Source organism: Haliotis rufescens, unplaced genomic scaffold (assembly GCF_023055435.1).
Source record: "Haliotis rufescens isolate VD_foot unplaced genomic scaffold, xgHalRufe1.0.p SCAF_15, whole genome shotgun sequence".
Classification (NCBI taxonomy): Eukaryota; Metazoa; Mollusca; class Gastropoda; order Lepetellida; family Haliotidae; genus Haliotis; species Haliotis rufescens.
Window position 1 is genome coordinate 14,784,183 of NW_025963835.1, and position 24,947 is coordinate 14,809,129.

Sequence of the window (24,947 nt, forward strand, 5' to 3'; positions counted from 1 at the left end):
AACTGCTGCGTTAGATGCACGTGCATTAGCCTTGTCCAGTAGTCATGTATTCGTCGTTTGAAATCATTATAATGCCATTGAACTCCCTTGTTGATATCTGTATAATCTACATGGTATAGGACAAAACAATCGGGGCACCTACAACAGACTGTTTGTTGTTAGATTGTTGGGACAGGGAAAAATCGCGTTGAGCGCGCCACATATAGAGCGTGTCGTCACACAAGTAGCATAGCGCTTGCAGGTAAGTGACAAGTGCGATCGTTGACAAATGACAACATATCAACTTCAGCCAATCTAATTTAGTTTGGGGAATTTGTGAAAACAAGTAGCTACATATATTGCAGGGTCTGATATCACACCAGTTTCGACTTGTAAATATGCGGAACAGACGGGACTATATTTTCAGTCGACCAAGCCTTGTGATGTCACCGTTTGTGAGTGTGACATCGCTTGACTGAGAGTTTCAAAGCTTGTTGACGGATGGTGTCGCAAAAGGAGGCGTGGATAAGCGAATTCCGACGCTGAGATGTCACAATCTTAGCCTCAGGTCTTTTTCGTTTCCGTCCCTATTTCCTATTCCATGGTTTAGAGACTTAAATCGATTTTGTCACGGACATAACGTTTCGCATGGACTTGGATCGGAGCCAAACCAACCCCTCCCATCACCTGAGATTGACAAGTAATAACAATGACATCACATCTTTGCACGTGAAACGTTATGAAGTAATACAAGTTATAGCATATCTGTGATGGACATACTAGAATTGTTATCTTGATTTGTGGGTGTTAGACCTTATATTGATACACTGTGCAAAATCAAAATATTATGTATTGATAGTGTTTGTAAGTTTAAATATTTATTTATTATCGCTAAACGAAGGAATAATTCAACAAAGCCCGGCATATCTTGGTAATCATAGCTATCAAAGCGATAAGCTAGGGTTAATGCATGATGTCACCATTATCAAAGAAATGTGCTGACTTCACATATGAGTGAATTGTCTTTGTTCTTCATTTTCACCACATCTACTGCAGAAGTTTACTTGTAGATCTACCATGAGTAGACTTTATCTAATTGCACATCTTTGCATCTATTGTATATCTTCACGCTTCTTGAACGACCACCTATTTGTGGACTGGTTACCAACCTCAGAAACATGCTGAAAATATGACCATTTTTAATTTACTAACAACTGGCTTGTTATACAGAATGCACATGACTTCCAAGAATAGAGGCATATAGTTATCATCATGTCTACACCCGTGCGAGACCCCTTCGAAGACCTCCTAGACATGGGGGAAGACGAGAAGGGGGTAGAGTCGTTACCCCCTCTGCCTGCATCCCAGCCCCCTCAGGTGAGTGTTGCTTAGCTTTGCATCCTAGCTGGTACCCTTCCCAGCGATAGAAATTGGTACTTGTCCATGGGCGGATACAGAGGGGGGGTGCGGGGGTGCGCACCCCCCCTTTTTATTTCAAAAAAAATCTTTATTTCTGTATAAACTACCACCAAAGACAATAAATAGATCTTAATTGTGCACCCCCCTTTTCCAAAAAAGCTGTATACGCCCATGTTGTCCTGTAGCTCTTGCCAAACCACCCAATAGTTAAGGTAACATGAGGACTAGTAGAAATTTGCCATTTTTAAGGGTTTTGCTATATGTTATCATTATAAGGACTAGTGGATCATTAATGTTAGTTTCTATCTCTGCTTCACCAGCCAATGTTGGCCTATAGATCTTGTAGAAGTGCTGCAGTGTGTTGTGGTAAATTGAGCCATTGCTTCTGTCATTAGATTAAGTTACCTGTGAAGATCCAGGTTAGAATAGGTCTTCAGCAACCCATACTTGTCATAAGAGGTGACTATGCTTTTCATTAGAGGTGGGTGGTCAGGCCCGTTTGTTGATGCATGTCACCATATCCCTATTGTGTAGATCGATGCTCATGATGTCAATCACTGGATTGTCTGGTCCAGACTCGATTATTTTCAGACCGCCGTCAAATAACTGGAATATTGCTGAGTGCGTCGTTAAACAACAAGCAAACATTAGGGCAAAATGGTTCAAGATTGAACCATGTTATAACCTTTGAGTTAAATGCAACACCCATAAAACTTCCAGCCCATGATGTGACTCGAACCCTGACTTTCTTATCTGAGGACGGAAGGCTAGTCCCCATGACCTGAGGTTTACCTCATGAACAAGTTGACAAGGTTGGGCACTGACGGATTCAGAGGCAGGGTGCAGCCAAATCAATTCATGCACCCCTTATTTTTAAAATCCTGCCTCTGCCTCTGAAGGGATGTCATCTGCAGGATAAACCCACCTCTAGTTACAAATCACGATAAACAGTGTGTGGTTTGAATGACCTGATTAATACTTCCTGAATGACCTGAATCCAAGGCTGTAGTTAACTTTTTTTGACTGGGGGGGGGGGGCACATATTTGTACAAGTATCACTTGTCCCAAACTTGTATTTTCATCATTCAAATAAAACTGTTTTCTATAAAACATTCAGGGGGGCAACTGCCCCCCCTGCCCCCCGGCTGCCTACGGCACTGGATTCATACTTCCTGAATGACCTGATAGATACTTGGTGGATGCATGCGGAAATAACCTTTAACCATCAGGACCAAAGCAAGTGCAGATACAGCAAAGGAGAGGTGCTCTTTGTGATTTGGCAATATATGTTCGGTAGCTTTGTTGAAAATATATTCGCCAAGCGAGTTAGTCATAGGGTTGTTTTACATTTACTTTTACTTTTTAGTGAACTGGATCACCCTGAAAATTACTAAATTCAGAGCCTCAGATAAGCAGCGTATTTGCGTAAAATACCCCCCACCCCACAAAAAAAATAAAAATATTCGAAACCCAATGAAGCTTTTTCAGCATGCATTCAAAGAAGCTAATTTCCGAAATACAATTATGAGCTAATTTACTTACCGAGTCAAGCCTATATATTTAGAACAGTTATATACATCTAAAACATTATTTCATTTTTTAAAAATCTTAAAATGTTCACTCTTTTTGGGAAAAACCCAATAGATTGATAAAATAGATGAGTGAAAAAATATTGGTTACCCAATGACAAATGTAATAACCCAATTAAAATAGAAACCCTAGAGTAAAAACTCAATTGCTCGAAAAGTTATCTGGAGCTCTGCAATTGTATAAATGTTAAGTATTCTTAAAAAAGGTATGTGCACCTTGCACTCCATCTGGATGCATATATCCATAGATATGCAGATATGTTTCATGCAGTATGTGCACAAGACAATTAGAGTCTACTGGCCCAAACAAGATGCTGAAGATAATTTCAGTAGATTTTGTGTAGTTATGAGGACCACTTTTAGCTGAGCTTACCATGCTTACTAGACCAAACATAATTTCACTAGACTCGGGCTTGAGACTAGTGGCTGAAGTCAAAAGGGTGGTAATATCTAGAATCTAATGTCATTGCATGGTTAAGAGCGCTGTCTACATGCCTGTCTGATAACATGCTATATTACATAGTGCAAGAGCAGGGTTATGTACAGGCAAGGGATTTATCACATAGGAAATATTGGGTTTTTCTTTCATCGGACATCCCTGTTTGCCAGAACTGAATGTGTACCTGTTCGGTGAATATAGGACACAATGTTATCAGTTTGATTGATAACCTACAATGTGACAACAGGCAATAGTAGTACTAACAGGTGATGAACAATGGAATGACATCACAGCAGTGTGCGAGTCAAGGGTCACTTGTCTGTGTGTGTAAGTATTACTGGCTAGTGTAGTGGGTATATTCATACATATGTGACATTGATTCAGACACACAGTTGCACTTCCTGATGGTGAAGTGTAGCAACTGTTGACTATAACTCAAGAGTTGCACGCTGAATCAAGAGCCTTGGTTGTACGGTATTTTACAGTTGGCAGTGTGATATTTTTCTATTGTCAGTGTTCGAAATTGAGGATGAAAGTACAGTATTCCTTGTCAGTGCTATAATGTTAAAATCATTGTCAATGGAGCATTGGTGAATCCTGTGAAATCGTTGGATTATTGCTGATCGCTGTGATATGACTGGGTTATTTACAAGTCACTGTGATATTGCTGGATTATTTCCAGACTGCAGTGAGGGAGTGTGGTTTTTATGCCGCTTTTAGCAATATTCCAGCAAAATCACGGCGGGGACACCAGAAATGGGCTTCACAGATTGTACCCATGTCAGGAATCGAACCCGGATCTTCGGCGTGATGAGTGAACGCTTTAACCACTAGGCTACCCGACCCCCATCCCCGAGACTGCTGTGATATGACTGTATTACTGCGGGCTGCTACATATACACTCACTTACAATTAACACCCAGTTTTCCATTTTACAGGGTGACTCTTGGATGGTTTTGTCAAAGGATGCTGATGACTTCAAGTCCATGGCAGACGCAGATTTATTTGATAGTGGTAGCTCCAGCATGAAGTCCTCTAACACCGACGAACTTGGCGACCTCTTCTCCAGCACCAGCAGCAAGGGTGGCACCAAGGCTCACGGGAGTACATTTGATGACCTGTTTGGGGGAGGACCCGCTGATAAGAAGGCAAAGAAGAGTTCATCCAGTCATGGATCCACCTTTGAAGATTTGTTTGAGGACTCCAAACCTAGTGGCACATCTGTACAGCAGGGTAGTGCCATGGATGACTTGTTTGGAAGTGTCAAGTCCAGCACAGTTTCTGGTACTGATTCTTCTTTGGTTGATCTGTTTGGAAGTGGTGGTGCAAAGCAGTCGAGCCAGACGTCAAGTAAGAGCAATGGAGCTCAACTTGTGGATATATTTGGTGATTCTGAAAGTGGGAAATCAGACGCTATTTTTTCCAGCAAGAATACTGATGACCTTGATGAACTGTTCAAAAGTGACTCGAAAAAATCTGAGAAAACTCCTGAGGATATTTTTGGGAGTTCGAGTGAAAAGAAGTCTAGTTCTGGAATAGATATGTCCAGTAACAAAAGTGACGACACACTTGATATCTTCAAAGAATCCACTGTGAAAACATCTAGTTGTAAAACAAATTTAGATGACCTGTTTGGCAGTTCTTCTCAGACGACAAAGTCCATGGAATCGGTTACAGCGGTTTTGTCTACAGATGACGCCATGTTCACCAATGGTAAGAGCAGCAGGACTAGCAGTGACCTTGATGACCTCTTCGCCAGGGATACAGCCAGCAGCAAGACAGCAGCAGCAGCAGCAGATACCGAGAACACTCCTGACACTGTGGATGGGAAGGTTGATGTTCTCATCTCACCTGGGGCAGAGCAAGCTAAGGTAAGCTACATGACTTCAACCTGGGCTAGAATAGGGCTTCAGCAACCGATGCTTGTCATCGTCATAAGAAGTGATTGCATGTCATTGTACCCTGACTGGGTGGATTGTTGCTCACAATATTGATCATTTATCCAGACTTTTGTATTGGTTTAAAAATGTCCCCACATTTTTTGAAAACCCTGGTGGCCTTTTTTGGGCTGTACATCTTGAATTCTAGCATAGGCACTGGAGCTATGAAAGACATTTTATGATTGCTTAATGTGAGGTTAGAAGAAGCTCTCAGTACCATAGCTGTCAGCTCCCAATCATTCCGTGTGATGCTTTGGCAACAGAACTCATGCTCTCAAGCACATCAACATGAACATGCAAAATTTCACAAGTATTTGCTGTTAAATGTAACAGGTTATACTTTCTGAGTAAAGTACAGATTCTCATACTTTTTTGGGTTGAGTCCCGCCTGGGATTCGAACCCACACTGCCAGAGTGAGGCACCTAATCGCCAGCACACAAAGTCAGCGATCTTACCCAGCAAGGCTTCCACAAAAATGAAAGTCAGACAACTGGTAGTCTAGATCACATACTTTGTGTACCCCCCTGACAAGTGTAAATTGGCACGGCTCCCATGTCTGAAAGCTGTGAACACACGACACCATTTAGAAAGTGGTCAAATGTTACACATGTTAATTGTGTGTTCATATTTGCTGTTAAATATCTATGGTTTCATAATATATTTTAGAGTTGAAGTTACAGTTGCCAGGCTTGCAGTGTGCTACTGCATGTCAGTAGGTCACTGAAGGTGTACCATTTCAGAGACCTGAGAATCTCAGGGGTAGAACAGGTCTTCAGCAACCCATGCTTGTCATGAGAGGCGACTATGCTTGTCGTAAGAAGCGACTAATGGGATCGGGTGGTCAGGCTCACCGACTTGGTTGATACATGTCATCGTATCAATCACGGGATTATCTGTTCCAGACTCGATTATTTACAGACCGCCGTCATATAGCTGGAATATTGCTGAGTGTGGCATTAAACAACATTGGTTGGTTGGTTGGTTTGTTGTTTTATGGCAAGCATGGGTTGCTGAAGACCTATTCTACCCCAGAATCTTCATGGGTCCATTAAACAACAAACAAACAAACAAACAAACAAAAAACAAAACAATTTCAGGAAACATTTCTCTCCATGTTTCAATGAAATCAGTTATTTGTGTTGCTTGTGTTTAAATTCAACAACCAGATTCAGTTGCCACTTCCCCCTTTACAGAATAAAGGAAGTAGAATACATTTCTAACATTCTTTCACAGTAGCAGCTAGTTTCTATTCATTGATGTCCCCGCAACTGTTCATGCATTTAACATGTAGAAGCCTGTCATGCTTCTGTCGGACCATTTCTCAGGAAACACCTTCAACAAGTGACATGCTCAGCTGCAGCATAAAACAATAAGACTTGCGATAATAATTGAACAAATTCAATAGACTGTAGCAGCCGTAATATTTCCTGGACCCGTACAGACGCCTTTTCCACTTGACCAAGAAGGTTAAACTGACAGAAAGCCAACATGGTAAGGATAGCATCTGTGGGATGACTCCATGCTCTTCTATTTATACAGTAACATGCTACTGATTTGTCAAGTGAGTGGTTGGGATTAGAACAGGTCCCCAGGAACCTGTGCGGTCATGTTAGACTGCTTGACTCCTGAGAGTTTCTAGAGTTCTAGGGCCTCGGTCCTGCCCCACACTCAACACATGTAGCACATGTGCTGTCTCTTTTGGGAGCAGTTCAAAAGTTTGATGCTGGATAAAAAAAACTTATTTCCTTAAATTTTGAGGTGGGGGAGTTAATGGCCCTGCAAGTTTTCGACCTGACAAAATCAACCTACTTGATTTCTCAACAAGTGCTCAATATTATATACAGTAACTAAACTTAGAACATCCTTTTTTCATTCATATGCTGTTGTTATGTGGTTAGGAGTTGTCATAAGATACATTCAGTCTTTTTACGAGGTAGGTTTTCATTTTTTACGAGGTAGGTTTTCTCTTTTTACGAGGTAGGTTTTCTCTTTTTACAAGGTAGGTTTTCTCTTTTTACGAGGGAGGTATCCAATAGTGGTAAGGACTTATAAACCTCCACTGATGTCATACTATTGTTCTTCAGTCGGGTTAAATCTCATAAACAGGGATGTTGTAATGTCGCCAGGATTTGATTAATACAACTTCCATTTAGATTGTGACATATGAATATTTCTCGCTAGAAATGTATTGTGCATTTGAACACAATGTAAAGAAATGTAAATTAAATGACAAATGTTTTCTTATGTTCCTGAGGATCGAACACATAACCTTTTTATCTGTAGCCCAGTGAGTGTACCACTAGGCTACAGCCGCGCTGATAAATCACAATGCTTTTAAGATTGTCTTTTTCAAATACCGTACGCCAGCAACAGATATTTTACACCTGTTTCCCAAGGTTCACGGAAAGTATGTTTAAAACATGAAAATGTTGATAAATGTTGTTTTAAGTGTTTCTTTTTATTTATATGTTAGATAAAAGACATCCCCTCATGTTTTTATGATATTTAAGACCCTCATCCTTGGGATAAAACCTTGGGGCTGACGCCCCTCGGTTTCAAATATAAAAACCCACAGACATGCTTTGTCCTATACATCTAGTGCAGTGTTTAAGATAGAATGGCAGATTTGATATGTAAAACCCATCAAATGATTTTCAACACCAAATAAATAAACTTCAGTTGATAAACGTTCTGAAAAAGCAGGGCAAAACACAAGAATAGGTGACAAAAAAGGCCACTTAACTCAGGAATTCAACATTTTCATAATGAAGGTTTTTTGGAGTGGAGGGGGGGGAGAGGGTGTGTCTATTTTTTTTTTATCTGACATCCATCTTGGGGATACGTCTAGTTTTTTTATCCAACATCAAACTTTTAAACTGGTTCCTTGGACAAGTGACTTTGTTTGACATTTACCTCTTCACCCAGCAATGAATGGGTACCCGGTAGGATCAGATAGTAATGTTACTGTTAACCTTCTAGTCGCGTGTCTTCGTATCCCGACGGTGATCATAATATCAAGAGGTCAGGTGGATAAAGTGTCTAACCAGAGAGGGTTCGATCCCTGACCGCGTCATACCAAAAGACGTTAAAAGATGGTACTTGTTGTTACTCTGTCTGGCGCTTGGCATTAAGGGGCTAAAACAAGGACTGGTCGGCTCGGAGTCAGTATACTGTGTCTGAGTGGGGTATTCATGCTAAACTGCGGCATGGTATCTCAGTGATGTAGCACTATAAATCAGCATCAGTCTGGCCTAGTACAAGCAGCCACACACACACACGTACATGCACGTCGCTATATAAGTGCATTTATCTTGGATGTGACGTTAAACCTCATTTCACCTCTTTAGAGCTTTAGAACTGTGCTTATGTTTCAGCGAAACAGCAGCAGTGATTTTGGAGACACGGAACCACATGAGTTGGACTTCTCTGTGATTGAGGTATCTACATTGTTAAACTTGTCAGGCTTGCTTAATATATTACAGCTAGAACAATGCAGCCCAGGATCTGGGTTAGGATAGGTCCCCAGGTACTTATTCTGGTTGTAAGAGGTGACCAAAAGGATCGGGTGGTCAGACCGTCTGTCCGTCAGTCCATCCTTCCTTCCATCTGCTTTTCAAAGGGGACAAATTTTAGTCAGAGAAAAAACATTTTTCAGACTTATTTCACTGGTCATGATCTCAAATGAAAGTTTGTGTCGCCAATTATTGTTTTACAGAGTTATGGCCCTTGTTCTGTGCCTTCCAACTTAGTGCGTACTGTGTGAAATGGAGACAATTTTTTGCAAAATACTGAAGTTATGTGAATGAAAGTTTGCATGCTTATATAAGAGATACTTATCAAGATGGAGTTTGAAATTTGGACCCGTAAATTATCTTTTTACAGAGTTACAGCCCTTGATCCATGTTAGTTTACTTGGTGCATAGTGTCTGCAATGGAGACAAATTTTCTAAGGAACTACTGACGTTTGCTTATCTAAGAGATGAGAATGGGTCTTTTGTATGTATTAATTTTACATTAGTCATCTTTTCTGATGCCATGAAGCGGTCCAAGTGCCTATCTCTTCTTAAGGCTTTTAGGAATCTATTTTATGGTATATATTTACTACTATATGAACAAACAAAATTCTAACATGCCCCATGGATTTGATGACTGGAATAGTTTCACTTATGCTACTTTTCTCAAACAAATGTATTTCATCATCTCTGTCTGAATTCATCTGAATCTCTTGTTATGGACGACAGACCTTGGATTTTGATCATTATGCTCATATCACCTAGGATACATCATTGCTGGATCCAAACATAAATAGAAGCAAATCATCACTACGGAAACGGAGCTCACTGGCACGGAGGAAGAAGCCCACTCGCAGCAGCATGAGACGAGTGTTTCAGCAGCCGGAGGATGGTCTCAGCGTCAGCCCTTCAAGTGCAGGTAGGTTGTCTGCAGAGGAAATACTGTACTCAGTGCCTTTCCCTCCAGTGCAGGTCGGTTGTCTGCAGAGGACGTTCTTAGTCCAGCAGTCAGAGGACGCACCTAGTGTTGACCCCTCCAGTGCAGGTCGGTTGTCTGCAGAGGACGTTCTTAGTCCAGCAGTCAGAGGACGCACCTAGTGTTGACCCCTCAAGTGCAGGTAGGTTGTCTGCAGAGGACATACTGTACTCAGTGCCTTTTCCTCCAGTGCAGGTCGGTTGTCTGCAGAGGACGTTCTTAGTCCAGCAGTCAGAGGACGCACCTAGTGTCGGCCCCTCAAGTGCAGGTAGGTTGTCTGCAGAGGACTTCCTTAGTCCAGCAGTCAGAGGACGCACCTATTGTCGGCCCCTCAAGTGGCTAGTGGCAACTCTTGCAACTCTGCATTGGTCTAGTTTCACACTTTGGTATGGGTTAGTGGCCACTCTTGCATTGGGAAGATGTAAACGGGGTCTAGTTTCACACTTTGGTATAGGTTAGTGGCCACTCTTGCATCGGGAAGATGTAAACTGGGTCTAGTTTCACACTTTGGTATAGGTTAGTGGCCACTCTTGCATCGGGAAGATGTAAACCGGGTCTAGTTTCACACTTTGGTATAGGCTAGTGGCAACTCTTCCATTGGGAAGATGTAAACTGGGTCTAGTTTCACACTTTGGTAGAGGCTAGTGGCAACTCTTGCATTGGGAAGCTGTAAACGGGGTCTAGTTTCACACTTTGGTATAGGTTAGTGGCCACTCTTGCATCGGGAAGATGTAAACCGGGTCTAGTTTCACACTTTGGTATAGGCTAGTGGCAACTCTTCCATTGGGAAGATGTAAACTGGGTCTAGTTTCACACTTTGGTAGAGGCTAGTGGCAACTCTTGCATTGGGAAGCTGTAAACGGGGTCTAGTTTCACACGTTGGTAGAGGCTAGTGGCCACTCTTGCATCGGGAAGATGTAAACTGGGTCTAGTTTCACACTTTGGTAGAGGCTAGTGGCCACTCTTGCATCGGGAAGATGTAAACTGGGTCTAGTTTCACACTTTGGTAGAGGCTAGTGGCCACTCTTGCATTGGGAAGCTGTAAACTGGGTCTAGTTTCACACTTTGGTAGAGGCTAGTGGCAACTCTTGCATTGGGAAGCTGTAAACTGGGTCTAGTTTCACACTTTGGTAGAGGCTAGTGGCCACTCTTGCATTGGGAAGCTGTAAACTGGGTCTAGTTTCACACTTTGGTAGAGGCTAGTGGCCACTCTTGCATTGGGAAGCTGTAAACTGGGTCTAGTTTCACACTTTGGTAGAGGCTAGTGGCAACTCTTGCATTGGGAAGCTGTAAACTGGGTCTAGTTTCACACTTTGGTAGAGGCTAGTGGCAACTCTTGCATTGGGAAGCTGTAAACTGGGTCTAGTTTCACACTTTGGTAGAGGCTAGTGGCCACTCTTGCATTGGGAAGCTGTAAACTGGGTCTAGTTTCACACTTTGGTAGAGGCTAGTGGCCACTCTTGCATTGGGAAGCTGTAAACTGGGTCTAGTTTCACACTTTGGTAGAGGCTAGTGGCAACTCTTGCATCGGGAAGATGTAAACTGGGTCTAGTTTCACACTTTGGTAGAGGCTAGTGGCCACTCTTGTAACGGGAAGATGTAAACTGGGTCTAGTTTCACACTTTGGTATGGGCTAGTGGCCACTCTTGTATCGGGAAGATATTAACTGGGTCTAGTTTCACACTTTGGTATAGGCTAGTGGCCACTCTTGCATTGGGAAGATGTAAACTGGGTCTAGTTTCACACTTTGGTATGGGCTAGTGGCCACTCTTGCATCTAGAAGACGTAAACTGGGTCTAGTTTCACACTTTGGTATAGGCTAGTGGCCACTCTTGCATGGGGAAGATGTAAACTGGGTCTAGTTTCACACTTTGGTATAGGCTAGTGGCCACTCTTGCATGGGGAAGATGTAAACTGGGTCTAGTTTCACACTTTTGTATGGGCTAGTGGCCACTCTTGCATGGGGAAGATGTAAACTGGGTCTAGTTTCACACTTTGGTAGAGGCTAGTGGCAACTCTTGCATTGGGAAGCTGTAAACTGGGTCTAGTTTCACACTTTGGTAGAGGCTAGTGGCCACTCTTGCATGGGGAAGATGTAAACTGGGTCTAGTTTCACACTTTGGTAGAGGCTAGTGGCAACTCTTGCATTGGGAAGCTGTAAACTGGGTCTAGTTTCACACTTTGGTAGAGGCTAGTGGCCACTCTTGCATGGGGAAGATGTAAACTGGGTCTAGTTTCACACTTTGGTAGAGGCTAGTGGCCACTCTTGCATGGGGAAGATGTAAACTGGGTCTAGTTTTACACTTTGGTAGAGGCTAGTGGCAACTCTTGCATCAGGAAGATGTAAACTAGGTCTAGTTTCACCATGGTGGGCGGTCGGGTAGCCTAGTGGTTAAAGCGTTCGCTCGTCGCACAAAAGCCCCGGGTTCCTACCGACATGGGTACAATCTGTGAAGCACATTTCTGGTGTCCCCCGCCTTGATATTGCTGGAATATTGCTAAAAGCAGCGTAAAACCATACTCACCCACTCACACTTTGGTATGGGCTAGTGGCCACTCTTGCATCGGGAAGATGTAAACTGGGTCTAGTTTCACACTTTGGTAGAGGCTAGTGGCCACTCTTGCATTGGGAAGCTGTGAACCGGGTCTAGTTTACACTTTGGTAGAGGCTAGTGGCCACTCTTGCATCGGGAAGATGTAAACTGGGTCTAGTTTCACACTTTGGTAGAGGCTAGTGGCCACTCTTGCATTGGGAAGCTGTGAACCGGGTCTAGTTTACACTTTGGTAGAGGCTAGTGGCCACTCTTGCATCGGGAAGATGTAAACTGGGTCTAGTTTCACACTTTGGTAGAGGCTAGTGGCCACTCTTGCATTGGGAAGATGTAAACTGGGTCTAGTTTCACACTTTGGTAGAGGCTAGTGGCCACTCTTGCATTGGGAAGATGTAAACTGGGTCTAGTTTCACACTTTGGTAGAGGCTAGTGGCCACTCTTGCATCGGGAAGATGTAAACTGGGTCTAGTTTCACACTTTGGTAGAGGCTAGTGGCCACTCTTGCATCGGGAAGATGTAAACTGGGTCTAGTTTCACACTTTGGTATAGGCTAGTGGCCACTCTTGCATCGGGAAGATGTAAACTGGGTCTAGTTTCACACTTTGGTATAGGCTAGTGGCCACTCTTGCATCGGGAAGATGTAAACTGGGTCTAGTTTCACACTTTGGTATAGGCTAGTGGCCACTCTTGCATCGGGAAGCTGTGAACTGAGACCCCGAATTGATCGTTATAGATATGTCAGAATTGAAATATATGTGTCATGATTGGTGTAGATGGAGACAGGGATGAAGTGGAAGATGAGGCTAAGCCAGAGGAAGAACCTGAGTCTGTCGTCGCCAAGGAGAAGGACGAGGACAAGAAGCCTGAAGTTGGCCGGAAGTGCCCTGTAGCTGGTGGGAGACTGCTCCTTGGGCCTGATGTCCTCGCACAGTCACAGGTAACAGCAGTATTACCAACAGATTTGTTTGTTGGTTTGTTGTTTAACGCCCTACTCAGCAATATTCAAGCTATATGACGGCGGTCTGTAAATAATCAAGTCTGGACCAAACAATCAAGTGATTGACATCATGATCATTGATCCATACAATTGGGATACGATGACATGCATAAACCAAGTCAGCAAGTCTGACTACCCGATCCCGTTAGTTGCCTCTTATGACAAGCATAGTTGCCTTTTACGGCAAGCATAGGTTTCTGAAGACCTATTCTACCCCGGATCTTCACGGGTCTATTATTAACAGAACTAAGATTTTATTACCAACAGAACTCAGATGGCAACTGTATATGGAGGGTTAGAAATGCACTTTCACTTGTCCACAGAAATGATCAGTTAGACTTGTCATCTACCTAATGGTAAAATTGGTAGCCTACAAAGAATTGTAACTAGTCCTTCCTGAATTTTATTATCTCAGGAAGCAGACGTGTGTTAATTTCGAACCCTGTGATATATATTTAACATAAAATGGGTAGGTTTCTTGGCAGGATAAAGCCAACGGATAAAAACGATATCAGTTGGGTCATATGCGGATAGAGATGCAAATATAAAAGGTCAAGTAGGGACAACTTTCTGTGTTTATAAACAAACATGGCATTGCCCTTGTCATTTGGTGATCGAGTCAGAATTAACCATCTGGAATCTGGAGAAACTACTGGGATAATTGCTATCATTATCAAAAGAACAGTCTAATATACTGAAAATCACTAACTGTGACGCAGCTAAGGCATTTACAAGTTTTGACAACATTGGAGATATACATTGCGAAACAATTTTGCGAGGGCACTAGGGGGGCTAGCCAAGCGGGATCAGTTGCCATATCTGTGCTTGTAGACCTCTGTGGCTTGGAACCTTTTCCATAAATTAAAACAATTGGATTTGGCCGAAATATGTAAAAAATTATTAACTTGTTTCATTGTGTCAGTATGTGTTCATCTGACTACTTCATCACGTTATGACAGGCCAGGCCAACTGTCAACAAGGTCTGACTGTGGCCATGACGCCTGGTAGAGTTAGAGTAGCTTCTCTTTTGATAAAGGGCAGTTATTCTGGTGGACAGACTTTAGGATTGCCGCGAAAGGCAAGGAGAAACAATTTGTGTAGGCAATTGTTGTTTTGCATATATATGATTAAGCCACTGTATAAGAAACAGGTTTCAGTTAAGACTATATTGGCTACTGTCACTGTCCGACAGACACGTCACTTACCCTCTGATGTAGTATATATTAATGCACTCATTCCAGGAAAACTTGCAATGTTTAGGAAACGTTTGTGAAAGATGGGAAGAGATTTTTCGAGCACAATTGAAGCATGACATTATATGATAAAGAGGTTATCACTCTTGTGTGTTTGGGGATGGTAAATATCCTGTATTAGGAATATGCACTATGTATTTAGCTCGCCAAGGTTTGCTAAATACAATGTTTATTCCCAATACAGGATATTTATTATTCCCAAACACACTCAAGTGATAACCTCTATTGATCATGATCATTTCTTTTCTTGGCATGATGACTTACAAGATTGCTGAAGAGGCGTATGGCATGATGTACTTACTCCAGTAACATTTCTTTCCATGATGTTTTGTACTGCAGCTGCTGAAGGGTATTGGCAGCAAGAGAGGTCAACCATCAACCAAGATTGACAAGGTTGACAACGAGGTCGCAGCTGGAGGTTCCTCTGTGGTCAAGGCTGAGTCCAAGCAGGTGCAGCTTCCCCCCGAGAAGCCTGTGGAGAAGTTGAAGGAGAAGTCCGTGGAGAAGGTTGAAAGGACGAAGGAGAAGGCAGAGGAGACTAAGGAGAAGGCCGAGGAGGTCGCCTCCTCCAGTGCTGGCCCAGAGAAGGAGGAAGCAGTCGGGAAGAAGGGCCCCATTGGAGGAAGGCTGGTGCTAGGACCTGATATGTTGGCTCAGTCTCAGGTAGTTTCTCAGCATACATTCGTGGAGACATCCATCCTCTGTCCATCATACTGTTGTATGTTACAAAAGACATTATGAATAATGAAGGAATTGAATTTTGACCAAAGAGAGTTTGTGTACAGTTCCCTATTACCTATAGACTGTTTTTTATTGGCTAGGCTGTTATGACCATACTAGGCTATTATGATTGCATCTGTTGATAATTTGACAGATATGGAGGGGTTGAAGTAAACACAATTTGGTGACATGTTATTTGTAATTTTGGCAGCTACATTGGTCGGTATGAAAGGATGTCAACACTCAAATGATAATATTCTACATATCTTGTTGCATGATGTTAGGGCCCTTCGAGTGCATTTTGAATAAGTTGTTCATGCAATTGTCTCAGGTTGTACTCATGGCATTGTTGCATTTTCACTTCTAAAAGTTATCACATGGTGCCTCTGCAAGTTCATTTGAACCCAGGTACAATGTGAAGCCCATTTCTTGTGTCCCCCACCATGGTATTGCTGGAATATTGCTAAAAGTGGTTTGACAACCTCCTCACTCACCCATTTGAACATCAAAATATTATTAATCATTTTAAGACCAGAGAGTAATATATTTGTCATGTCTTTCCTGTAGCTGTTAAAAGGAATTGGGAACAAGCGAGGTCAGCCCTCCTCTACAGCTGATGCTGCCCCTGATCAAACAAATGGTGCTCCCTCTGTCTGTGAGCTCAATTCCATGGAGGATCTACAGAAACCTGTCATCAAATCAAGGAAACCACAACTCAGCCCCAGACCTAAACTGTCTCCACCCTCCGATCTTAAGACCACGACCCCGAGGTCTCGGTTGAAGGAGCCACAGCCTGGGGAGACTAAGAAAGGCTCCTTGTCCCTGTCTCAGGAGACTGGTAAGAGCAGTGTGTTTTCTACTGTGCTAAAGCCTACCGTGCCTCAGGAGAGTAGCAGCAACAAGACATCGTCTGTGACCTTGGAGAAGGTCAACCTCCGGTCAACCAGAAGCAGCAGCATCAACTCTGACTCAAAGGTCACCAGTCCCACGGTGGAGAACAATGTGATTCACGGGGAGCTGTCCGAGAGGAAGAACTCCCTGAGGAGAGTGTCGCCGGGGAAGAACAAGGAAGAGGAAGGGAAAGAGGAGAAGAAGGACCAGCCTGCCTGGCTAACCGGGATGAAGCTACGGAAGACTTCACCGGCAACCAGCGACACCAGCAGCACTGACACCAGGGGCTTCACCGAGCGCACTCCTGTGAAGACATCCGAGGCTAAAGGAGGCACGACCAGGGTTGAGATAGCGGTCAGTCCAAAGGCCAGTACTAGTGTCTGCACTACAACTCCTCGCATCCCCAGGGAGGACAGACCACAAGCAGTCCTCAAACCTCTGGTGGACCGGCCCAAACCCAAGATAGAAGGTGAACTATCTTTATCTTTAAGTTTAAGTTTAGAAACTGTGGTATCATTAAAAACAATCTTGACACAAGGATTTGGCTTCTTTATTCGTTGTGTGCCAAGTTTTTTGGACATATATAAAGCAAGGGCTTCCTAGATAGAGGTACTAGCACCTGTATCAAACTGTGGCATAGAAAGATTAAGTTATAATCCACTCCTTTTATTTTCCTTTAGAATCTTTATTCTTGTCAGGGACACGGATGGCCCAGTCATCTAAGGCACTATAATTTGCTGTGCAGTTGCCTCCCTTGGACATGCCAGCAACCTATGATTGTGGGTTCTAGTCCCGGTCGCTCCAAATATGTTTCTAGCGTAGTCAGCACCATGCATGCTTTTGAGTTTGACCAAAGTGATACATGTCTGAGAGCTGCATCACTTCGATTTTTCCAACCCCATTAATCTAACACTCTTTGGTATCATTAGAATCCTATTCAAAGTTGTGTTTAACCAGTCACTCTCTTTATCCTGGTCAAGAAGACATAGATGTTACATAGTGACCTATAATATTTTCACAAAGTTACTGTCAGCATCATATTTGAACACGTCTAGATGCTGCGACTTGTGCATGCCACCAACATTACTCAATAGGTGACACAGTATGATTTGGTTTAACGCCGCACTCAGCAATATTCCAGCTATATGACGGAGGTCTGTAAATAATCGAGTCTGGTTTGTTGTTTAACGCCGCACTCAGCATTATTCCAGCTATATTTTGGCGGTCTGTAAATATTTGAGTCGGGACCAGACAGTGCAGTGATTAATATCATAAGCATCGATCCACGCAATTGGGATCGGTGACATGCATCAACCAAGTCAGCGAGCCTGACCACCCGATCCTGTTTGTCGCCTCTTACGACAAGCATGGGTTGCTGAAGACCTATTCTACCCCGGATCTTCACGGCTCTGATACATAAATGTATGAAACCACTGCGTTTATCAAGTTGAAAATTATGTAAAGCATTCCAACAATTTTGTTCTATTTTAATTCAATATTTGTATGTGCTGATTCTGTTGGGAATGAAGATATCTTTTATTGCTTGTATGTTATTCTGATTTCTCTCTATGTATGTCTCAGCCAAGCCGAGTAGTGTGAACGGTCGCGGTGATGCATCAGTGAGCAAGTCTCCCCTCGGTGTACGGGACACCAACACCACTACTGAAGACCTGCCGTCATGGAAACGGGACCTGGCTGAGCGGCGGAAGAAGAAGAAAGAAGATCCAATCCCTGTAAGTCTCTCAGCATCAACCCATGGTGGTGTGTGGCTGGGGTTTTGTATAGAGGCTAGATATTGTTTCAGCTACAGCTGAAATAAAATAATATGGATCCCCAGCCACGTTATACCAAAAGATGCTACTTGTTGTTACCCTGCCTGGTGCTTGGCAATAAGGGATAAAACAAGGACTGGTGTCTCAGTGAGGTAGCAGTATAAAACCGGCATAGCTCCAGACTAGTTCAAGCAGCCACACACATCACCATATCAATTAAGGAAGAGAATTTGTGGATGTCAAATGCCAATCAGTGATAATTCGAGCCCTGCTATCACCTATCAGTGCCAATTAATTATTGGCTTCCCTTGTTAAGTGGGGTTACCTCATTACTGTTGCTGTTATTACAGGTACATGTATATGTTCACTGCTTCATAGCATTCATTCACCTGATGAAGGAGTAAGCATAAACTCCGAAATGATGTGTTTCTCATAATAAAAAAATTGACATCCATATATTCAATCCTTATGTGTATCACTTCTAAATGCCATTCAAAGACTACATTAATTATCTTGAAACCCCATTTCACCTCACGTCCTTGTGGAAATGGATATATAAAGAAATGTGATTGAAATTGAGTACCGTTCTTCCAGGCGAATGTGCTGACATGTAACATGTTGATGTTTGTTGTAGGGCACCCCTACTAAGTCTGACTCACCAGATGTGGCAGCAAACTGGCGTGCCCAGCTGTCACAGAAGAAGAGGAGGCCAGTGATGTCACCCGGAGGTGGGACATTAAAGTACTCTGTCTCACATTCATAGGCACTCAGTATGACATGCAGGCACACACTTAGACACAGATGTGTTCAGACAGGCACAAGGCTCCTCAGTCAGACACACGGGCTCTCAGTAAGACATACAGGCATACACTTAGACACAGATGTGTTCAGACGGGTACAAGGCTCCTCAATCAGACACTCAGTAAGACATGCAGGCACACACTCAGACACAGATGTGTTCAGACAGGCACAAGGCTCCTCAGTCAGACACACAGGCCCTCAGACATACAGGCACACACACAGACACATGGGTTTAGACAGGCACAAGGCTCCTCAGTCAGACATACATGCACTCAGTATGACATGCAGGCACACACTCAGACACAGATGGGTTCAGACAGGCACAAGGCTCCTCAGTCAGACACACAGGCCCTCAGACATACAGGCACACACACAGACACAGATGGGTTTAGACAGGCACAAGGCTCCTCAGTCAGACATACATGCACTCAGTATGACATGCAGGCACACACTTAGACACAGATGTGTTCAGACAGGCACAAGGCTCCTCAATCAGACACACAGACACTCAGTTAGACATACAGGCACACACTTAGACACAGATGTGTTCAGACAGGCACAAGGCTCCTCAATCAGACACACAGACACTCAGTTAGACATACAGGCACACACTTAGACACATATGTGTTCAGACAGGCACAAGGCTCCTCAATCAGACACACAGACACTCAGTTAGACATACAGGCACACACTCAGACACAGATGGGTTCAGACAGGCACAAGGATCCTCAGTCAGACACACAGACACTCAGTATGACATGCAGGCACACACTTAGACACAGATGTGTTCAGACAGGCACAAGGCTCCCCAGTCAGACACACAGGCACTCAGTATGACATGCAGGCACACACTTAGACACAGATGTGTTCAGACAGGCACAAGACTCCCCAGTCAGACACACAGACACTCAGTAAGACATGCACGTACAAACTCAGACACAGATGTGTTCAGACAGGCACAATGCTCCCCAGTCAGACACACAGGCACTCAGTATGACATGCAGGCACACACTTAGACACAGATGTGTTCAGACAGGCACAAGGCTCCTCAATCAGACACACAGACACTCAGTTAGACATACAGGCACACACTCAGACACAGATGTGTTCAGACAGGCACAAGGCTCCCCAGTCAGACACACAGACACTCAGTATGACATGCACGTACACACTCAGACACAGATGTGTTCAGACAGACACAAGGCTCCTCAGTCAGACACACATGCCCTCAGTAAGACATTGCAGGCACACACTCAGACACAGATGTGTTCAGACAGTCATGAGGCTCCTCAATCAGACACACAGGCACTCAGTAAGACATACAGGCACACACTTAGACACAGATGTGTTCAGACAGACACAAGGCTCCTCAGTCAGACACACAGACACTCAGTAAGACATACAGGCACACACTCAGACACAGATGTGTTCAGACAGGCACAAGGATCCTCAGTCAGACACACAGGCACTCAGTCAGACACACAGGCCCTCAGTAAGACATTGCAGGCACACACTCAGACACAGATGGGTTCGGACAGGCACAAGGATCCTCAGTCAGACACACGGGCACTCAGTAAGACATACAGGCACACACTTAGCCACAGATGTGTTCAGACGGGCACAAGGCTCCTCAGTCAGACACACAGACACTCAGTTAGACAATACAGGCACACACTTAGACACAGATGTGTTCAGACAGGCACAAGGCTCCCCAGTCAGACACACAGACACTCAGTATGACATGCACGTACACACTCAGACAAAGATGTGTTCAGGCAGACACAAGGCTCCTCAGTCAGACACACAGACACTCAGTAAGACATACAGGCACACACTCAGACACAGATGTGTTCAGACAGGCACAAGGATCCTCAGTCAGACACACAGGCTCTCAGTCAGACACACAGGCCCTCAGTAAGACATTGCAGGCACACACTCAGACACAGATGTGTTGAGACAGGCACAAGGCTCCCCAGTCAGACACACAGACACTCGGTAAGACATGCAGGCACACACTCAGACACAGATGGGTTCAGACAGGCACAAGGATCCTCAGTCAGACACACAGGCTCTCAGTTAGACATACAGGCACACACTCAGACACAGATGGGTTCAGACAGGTACAAGGATCCTCAGTATGACATACAGGCCCTCAGTAAGACATGCAGGCACACACTCAGACACAGATGGGTTCAGACAGGCACAAGGCTCCTCAGTCAGACACACAGGCCCTCAGACATATAGGCACACACTCAGACACAGATGTGTTCAGACAGGCACAAGGATCCTCAGTCAGACACACAGGCACTCAGTAAGACATACAGGCACACACTCAGACACAGATGGGTTCAGACAGGCACAAGGATCCTCAGTCAGACACACAGGCTCTCAGTTAGACATACAGGCACACACTCAGACACAGATGGGTTCAGACGGGCACAAGGCTCCCCAGTCAGACACACAGACACACAGTAAGACATGCACATACACACTCAGACACAGATGGGTTCAGACAGGCACAAGGCTCCCCAGTCAGACACACGGGCACTCAGTATGACATGCACGTACACACTCAGACACAGATGTGTTCAGACAGGCACAAGGCTCCTAAGTCAGACACACAGACACTCAGTATGACATACAGGCACACACTCAGACACAGATGGGTTCAGACAGGCACAAGGATCCTCAGTCAGACACACAGGCACTCAGTAAGACATACAGGCACACACTCAGACACAGATGGGTTCAGACGGGCACAAGGCTCCCCAGTCAGACACACAGACACTCAGTATGACATGCACGTACACACTCAGACACAGATGTGTTCAGACAGGCACAATGCTCCCCAGTCAGACACACAGACACTCAGTATGACATGCACGTACACACTCAGACACAGATGTGTTCAGACAGGCACAAGGCTCCCCAGTCAGACACACAGACACTCAGTATGACACGCACGTACACACTCAGACACAGATGTGTTCAGACAGGCACAAGGATCCTCAGTCAGACACACAGGCTCTCAGTTAGACATACAGGCCCTCAGTAAGATATTCAGGCACACACTCAGACACAGATGTGTTCAGACAGGCACAAGGATCCTCAGTCAGACACACAGGCTCTCAGTTAGACACACATTCAGTCAGACACACAGGCTCTCAGTTAGACATACAGGCCCTCAGTAAGACATTCAGGCACACACTCAGACACAGATGTGTTCAGACAGGCACAAGAATCCTCAGTCAGACACACAGGCTCTCAGTTAGACACACATTCAGTCAGACACACATTCAGCCAGACACACAGACACCCAACCAGACACAAAGAAGCACTGTCAGGCACTCTGCTATTCCACTTCATCATTTTCTATGATATGGATATTGACTTGTTTTTCTCCAACAGGAACTATCACTTGATATTAAACTTGCAAACACTTGTGCTAATGAAACGGATCCTTCAGTATTAAGCGACCAACTGTGCCTGTTCTAGCTGAATTCTTATACAAGAATCTGCTTGTGTTGTGCAGGAGATGCTAAGGCAAGCCCCGACAGCAAGCAGCCGGAGTGGGCCATGCAAGCAGAACAACGCAGAGCAAGGCTTGTCAGTGAGTACAACTTCCACTTGTTGTCTATGAAGTTTATTGAGGAGAGATATTGTCAAGGAATACAAGGAGACACAAACATCATATACGATCAGCCACTTGAGTCTGTAGACAGGGTCATGCCAGAAGTCTGATCAAACATTATGAAAGATATACTTCAGGGTAAATATACACGTTGTTAGATATGCAAAGATACATCACATGCAATCATCTATGTATTAACTGACGTCACATAGACAAAGATCATAGTGTTCTGCTTCTAGTGATCAAGCAGAACTCATGTATTTAACAAATACATTCAAGGATGTTGCTTGTTACATTAACTTTGCAGGGATTTATCTAGACCTGATCAGAGGCAGATATTCATCCTAAATGTCTGTAAAGATTCTCAAATGGGAAGTGGGAATTTCCTATTTCATGTAAATATAAACCTCTACATCACTAAGGCTACTCCGTCTTCCCGCGGCAAGGGAATTAACGGACTACAAAAGTCCAGTTTCCACCCTTGCCGAACTAGACTGGAAACTTGACTTTTACAGTCCGTTACCTCCCTTGCCTCGGGAAGATGGGAACTACATGACTAGTTCCATGTGGACCTGATCATCACTGATATAGTTTGAGAGTCCCTGGTTTGTATTTTCAGAGTCCGGACTTATTGGGCAGAAGTGAACACGAGAATCTTAAAACAACAAATCCTATATAAAGTCCTTCATCCTTCCTGCTCAGCAGCTCGTGATGTGAAGCTTGTACAGTGAGCTGGACACCCCTAGGGCAGGGTGTGCCCAGGGAGGGACCACACCCCCGTGTAGTCATCTCTCATCATTCCACTGTTATTCACTACTCTTAAGCAATCTTAAGTGTTAATGGTGCTCAAATTGTTGTATATTACGTATTGTTAATTCTAGACATATGTCAACATTGGAGACTCAACAATTATGAAGACCAGGTTTTGCAATGTCCGTGTGGGTTGTCTGTCAACACAGCATACAGCTCCATCTTCAAGTTATCGTCAAATTGTCACGAGAAAATTTGGCCTCAAACTTATGACAGTTACTATGGATGCAGTGAATTGTATTACAGCATACATGTATGTATGTATATACTTGCACTCTCTTCTGATGTCTAATCCTTCATTGTATGATTTGTCTTGGATTGATATGTCAGTGTTTGCGCTGATGTTGTTGTATTAGCTCACCTGATGCTGTACATATTAGCTCACCTGGTCATCAGCCACTAGAGTGTGTGCAGGGGTGTCCCATCAGTTGGTATTAAATCTTGCTGTCATATGAACATTTCCAGGCAATGATAACTCAACAAATTATACATTTTTATGTCAAATTCCTCAAAAGACACGGCTGTAAATTCAGTTGAATTTCAACCACCCAAAGTAAGTCAAAGTCACATTTAAAGGCTCAATTGGAGTTGTATTTGGCCTGTATGTTGTGTTTAGAGACAGGTCACATGTAGACACAGGTCAAACCAACCTGGCAATAATTAGTATGTCAAGGTCACATGATAATTGCAGTGACACAAAACTCGATTAGAGGACAAATCTGAAAGGATTAATGGTTGTGTCATTTCTGGTGTTAATTCAGTGTCCACTGAATCTGTTTACCAGAAACGGTTTGCATCGTTCATGTGATGAACATGTAATATATAATGTGGTTAGAGTGAAGTGTTGAGTTGCTGTTAATATTAATATTAGCATACTTTGGTTGTTGTGACATATCCCGAGCTTGATACTTAGTGTGCCTTACCTACACTGACATATATAGTTGTTTGACGTTGTTTATATTATGTTTATAGTTTATTATTATTTTCTGGATATTCTTTGTAGATTCATATTGATATCCTTTGTAGATTCATATTGATATACTTTATAAATTTATAGTGATATCCTTTGTAGATTCATATTGATATCCTTTATGGATTCATTGTGATATCCTTTGTAGATTCATAGTGATATCCTTTGTAGAAGAACATCAGGGGGCAATTTATATGAATTTAGTATTAGTTATGAGTTGTTTTAGAATCGCTGCTGTTGATAGTATTTTTTCGTTAATGAATCGTTGCAAAAGTTGTTCAAGACAGTTTCAATGCAATCTTCTTTTTTTAATTAATTGTGTACTGATGTAATGGCATGATGCCTGGCAGGTCCCATCCTCTTTAATCCAGGGTACTATATAACCATTCTAGTACAGGGATTTACCAAGACCTGTTAAAAGGCTGATATTCGGGATATAAGTTTGCAGGAAATGTCAGTAAACATTCCAAAATTGGAATTAAGACATTCCCAATGATGTTAATGTTGTTATAACTAATGTATGGCTTTGTGAAGGTAACTTGTGCTTTGTCATTGTAAATTGTCATTGGGAACCAGACCAACGAAGAGGAACAGCCTTTAATGCTTAGTTTTACATTATTGCACTGTTAAGATACCTCATAATTTAGGAAAATGAGAACTTTAAAAAAATCCCAATTTACCTGCCAAGTTTAGAA

The 24,947-nt window shown here is 43.4% G+C and overlaps 1 protein-coding gene across 3 annotated transcripts; it reads left to right on the forward strand.

Moving 5' to 3' along the window:
* On the forward strand, positions 1-23,730 carry LOC124124257 (WASH complex subunit 2-like). Of its 3 annotated transcripts, none has more exons than XM_046487391.2 (12): positions 1-241; positions 1,210-1,356; positions 4,365-5,297; positions 8,742-8,804; positions 9,645-9,798; positions 13,181-13,344; positions 14,997-15,320; positions 15,945-16,737; positions 17,850-18,001; positions 18,675-18,768; positions 22,374-22,451; positions 23,092-23,730. In XM_046487391.2, exons 2-12 carry the CDS (start codon positions 1,252-1,254, stop codon positions 23,115-23,117), a joined length of 2,886 nt encoding a protein of 961 aa, XP_046343347.2. In that variant the 5' UTR covers positions 1-241; positions 1,210-1,251; the 3' UTR covers positions 23,118-23,730. The 3 variants fall into 3 exon arrangements, with proteins under 3 accessions (XP_046343347.2, XP_046343346.2, XP_046343348.2); XM_046487390.2 differs by lacking the exon at positions 1-241 and adding an exon at positions 252-679; XM_046487392.2 differs by lacking the exons at positions 1-241; positions 1,210-1,356 and adding an exon at positions 3,706-3,895.
* The last annotated feature ends 1,217 nt before the right edge of the window (positions 23,731-24,947 follow it).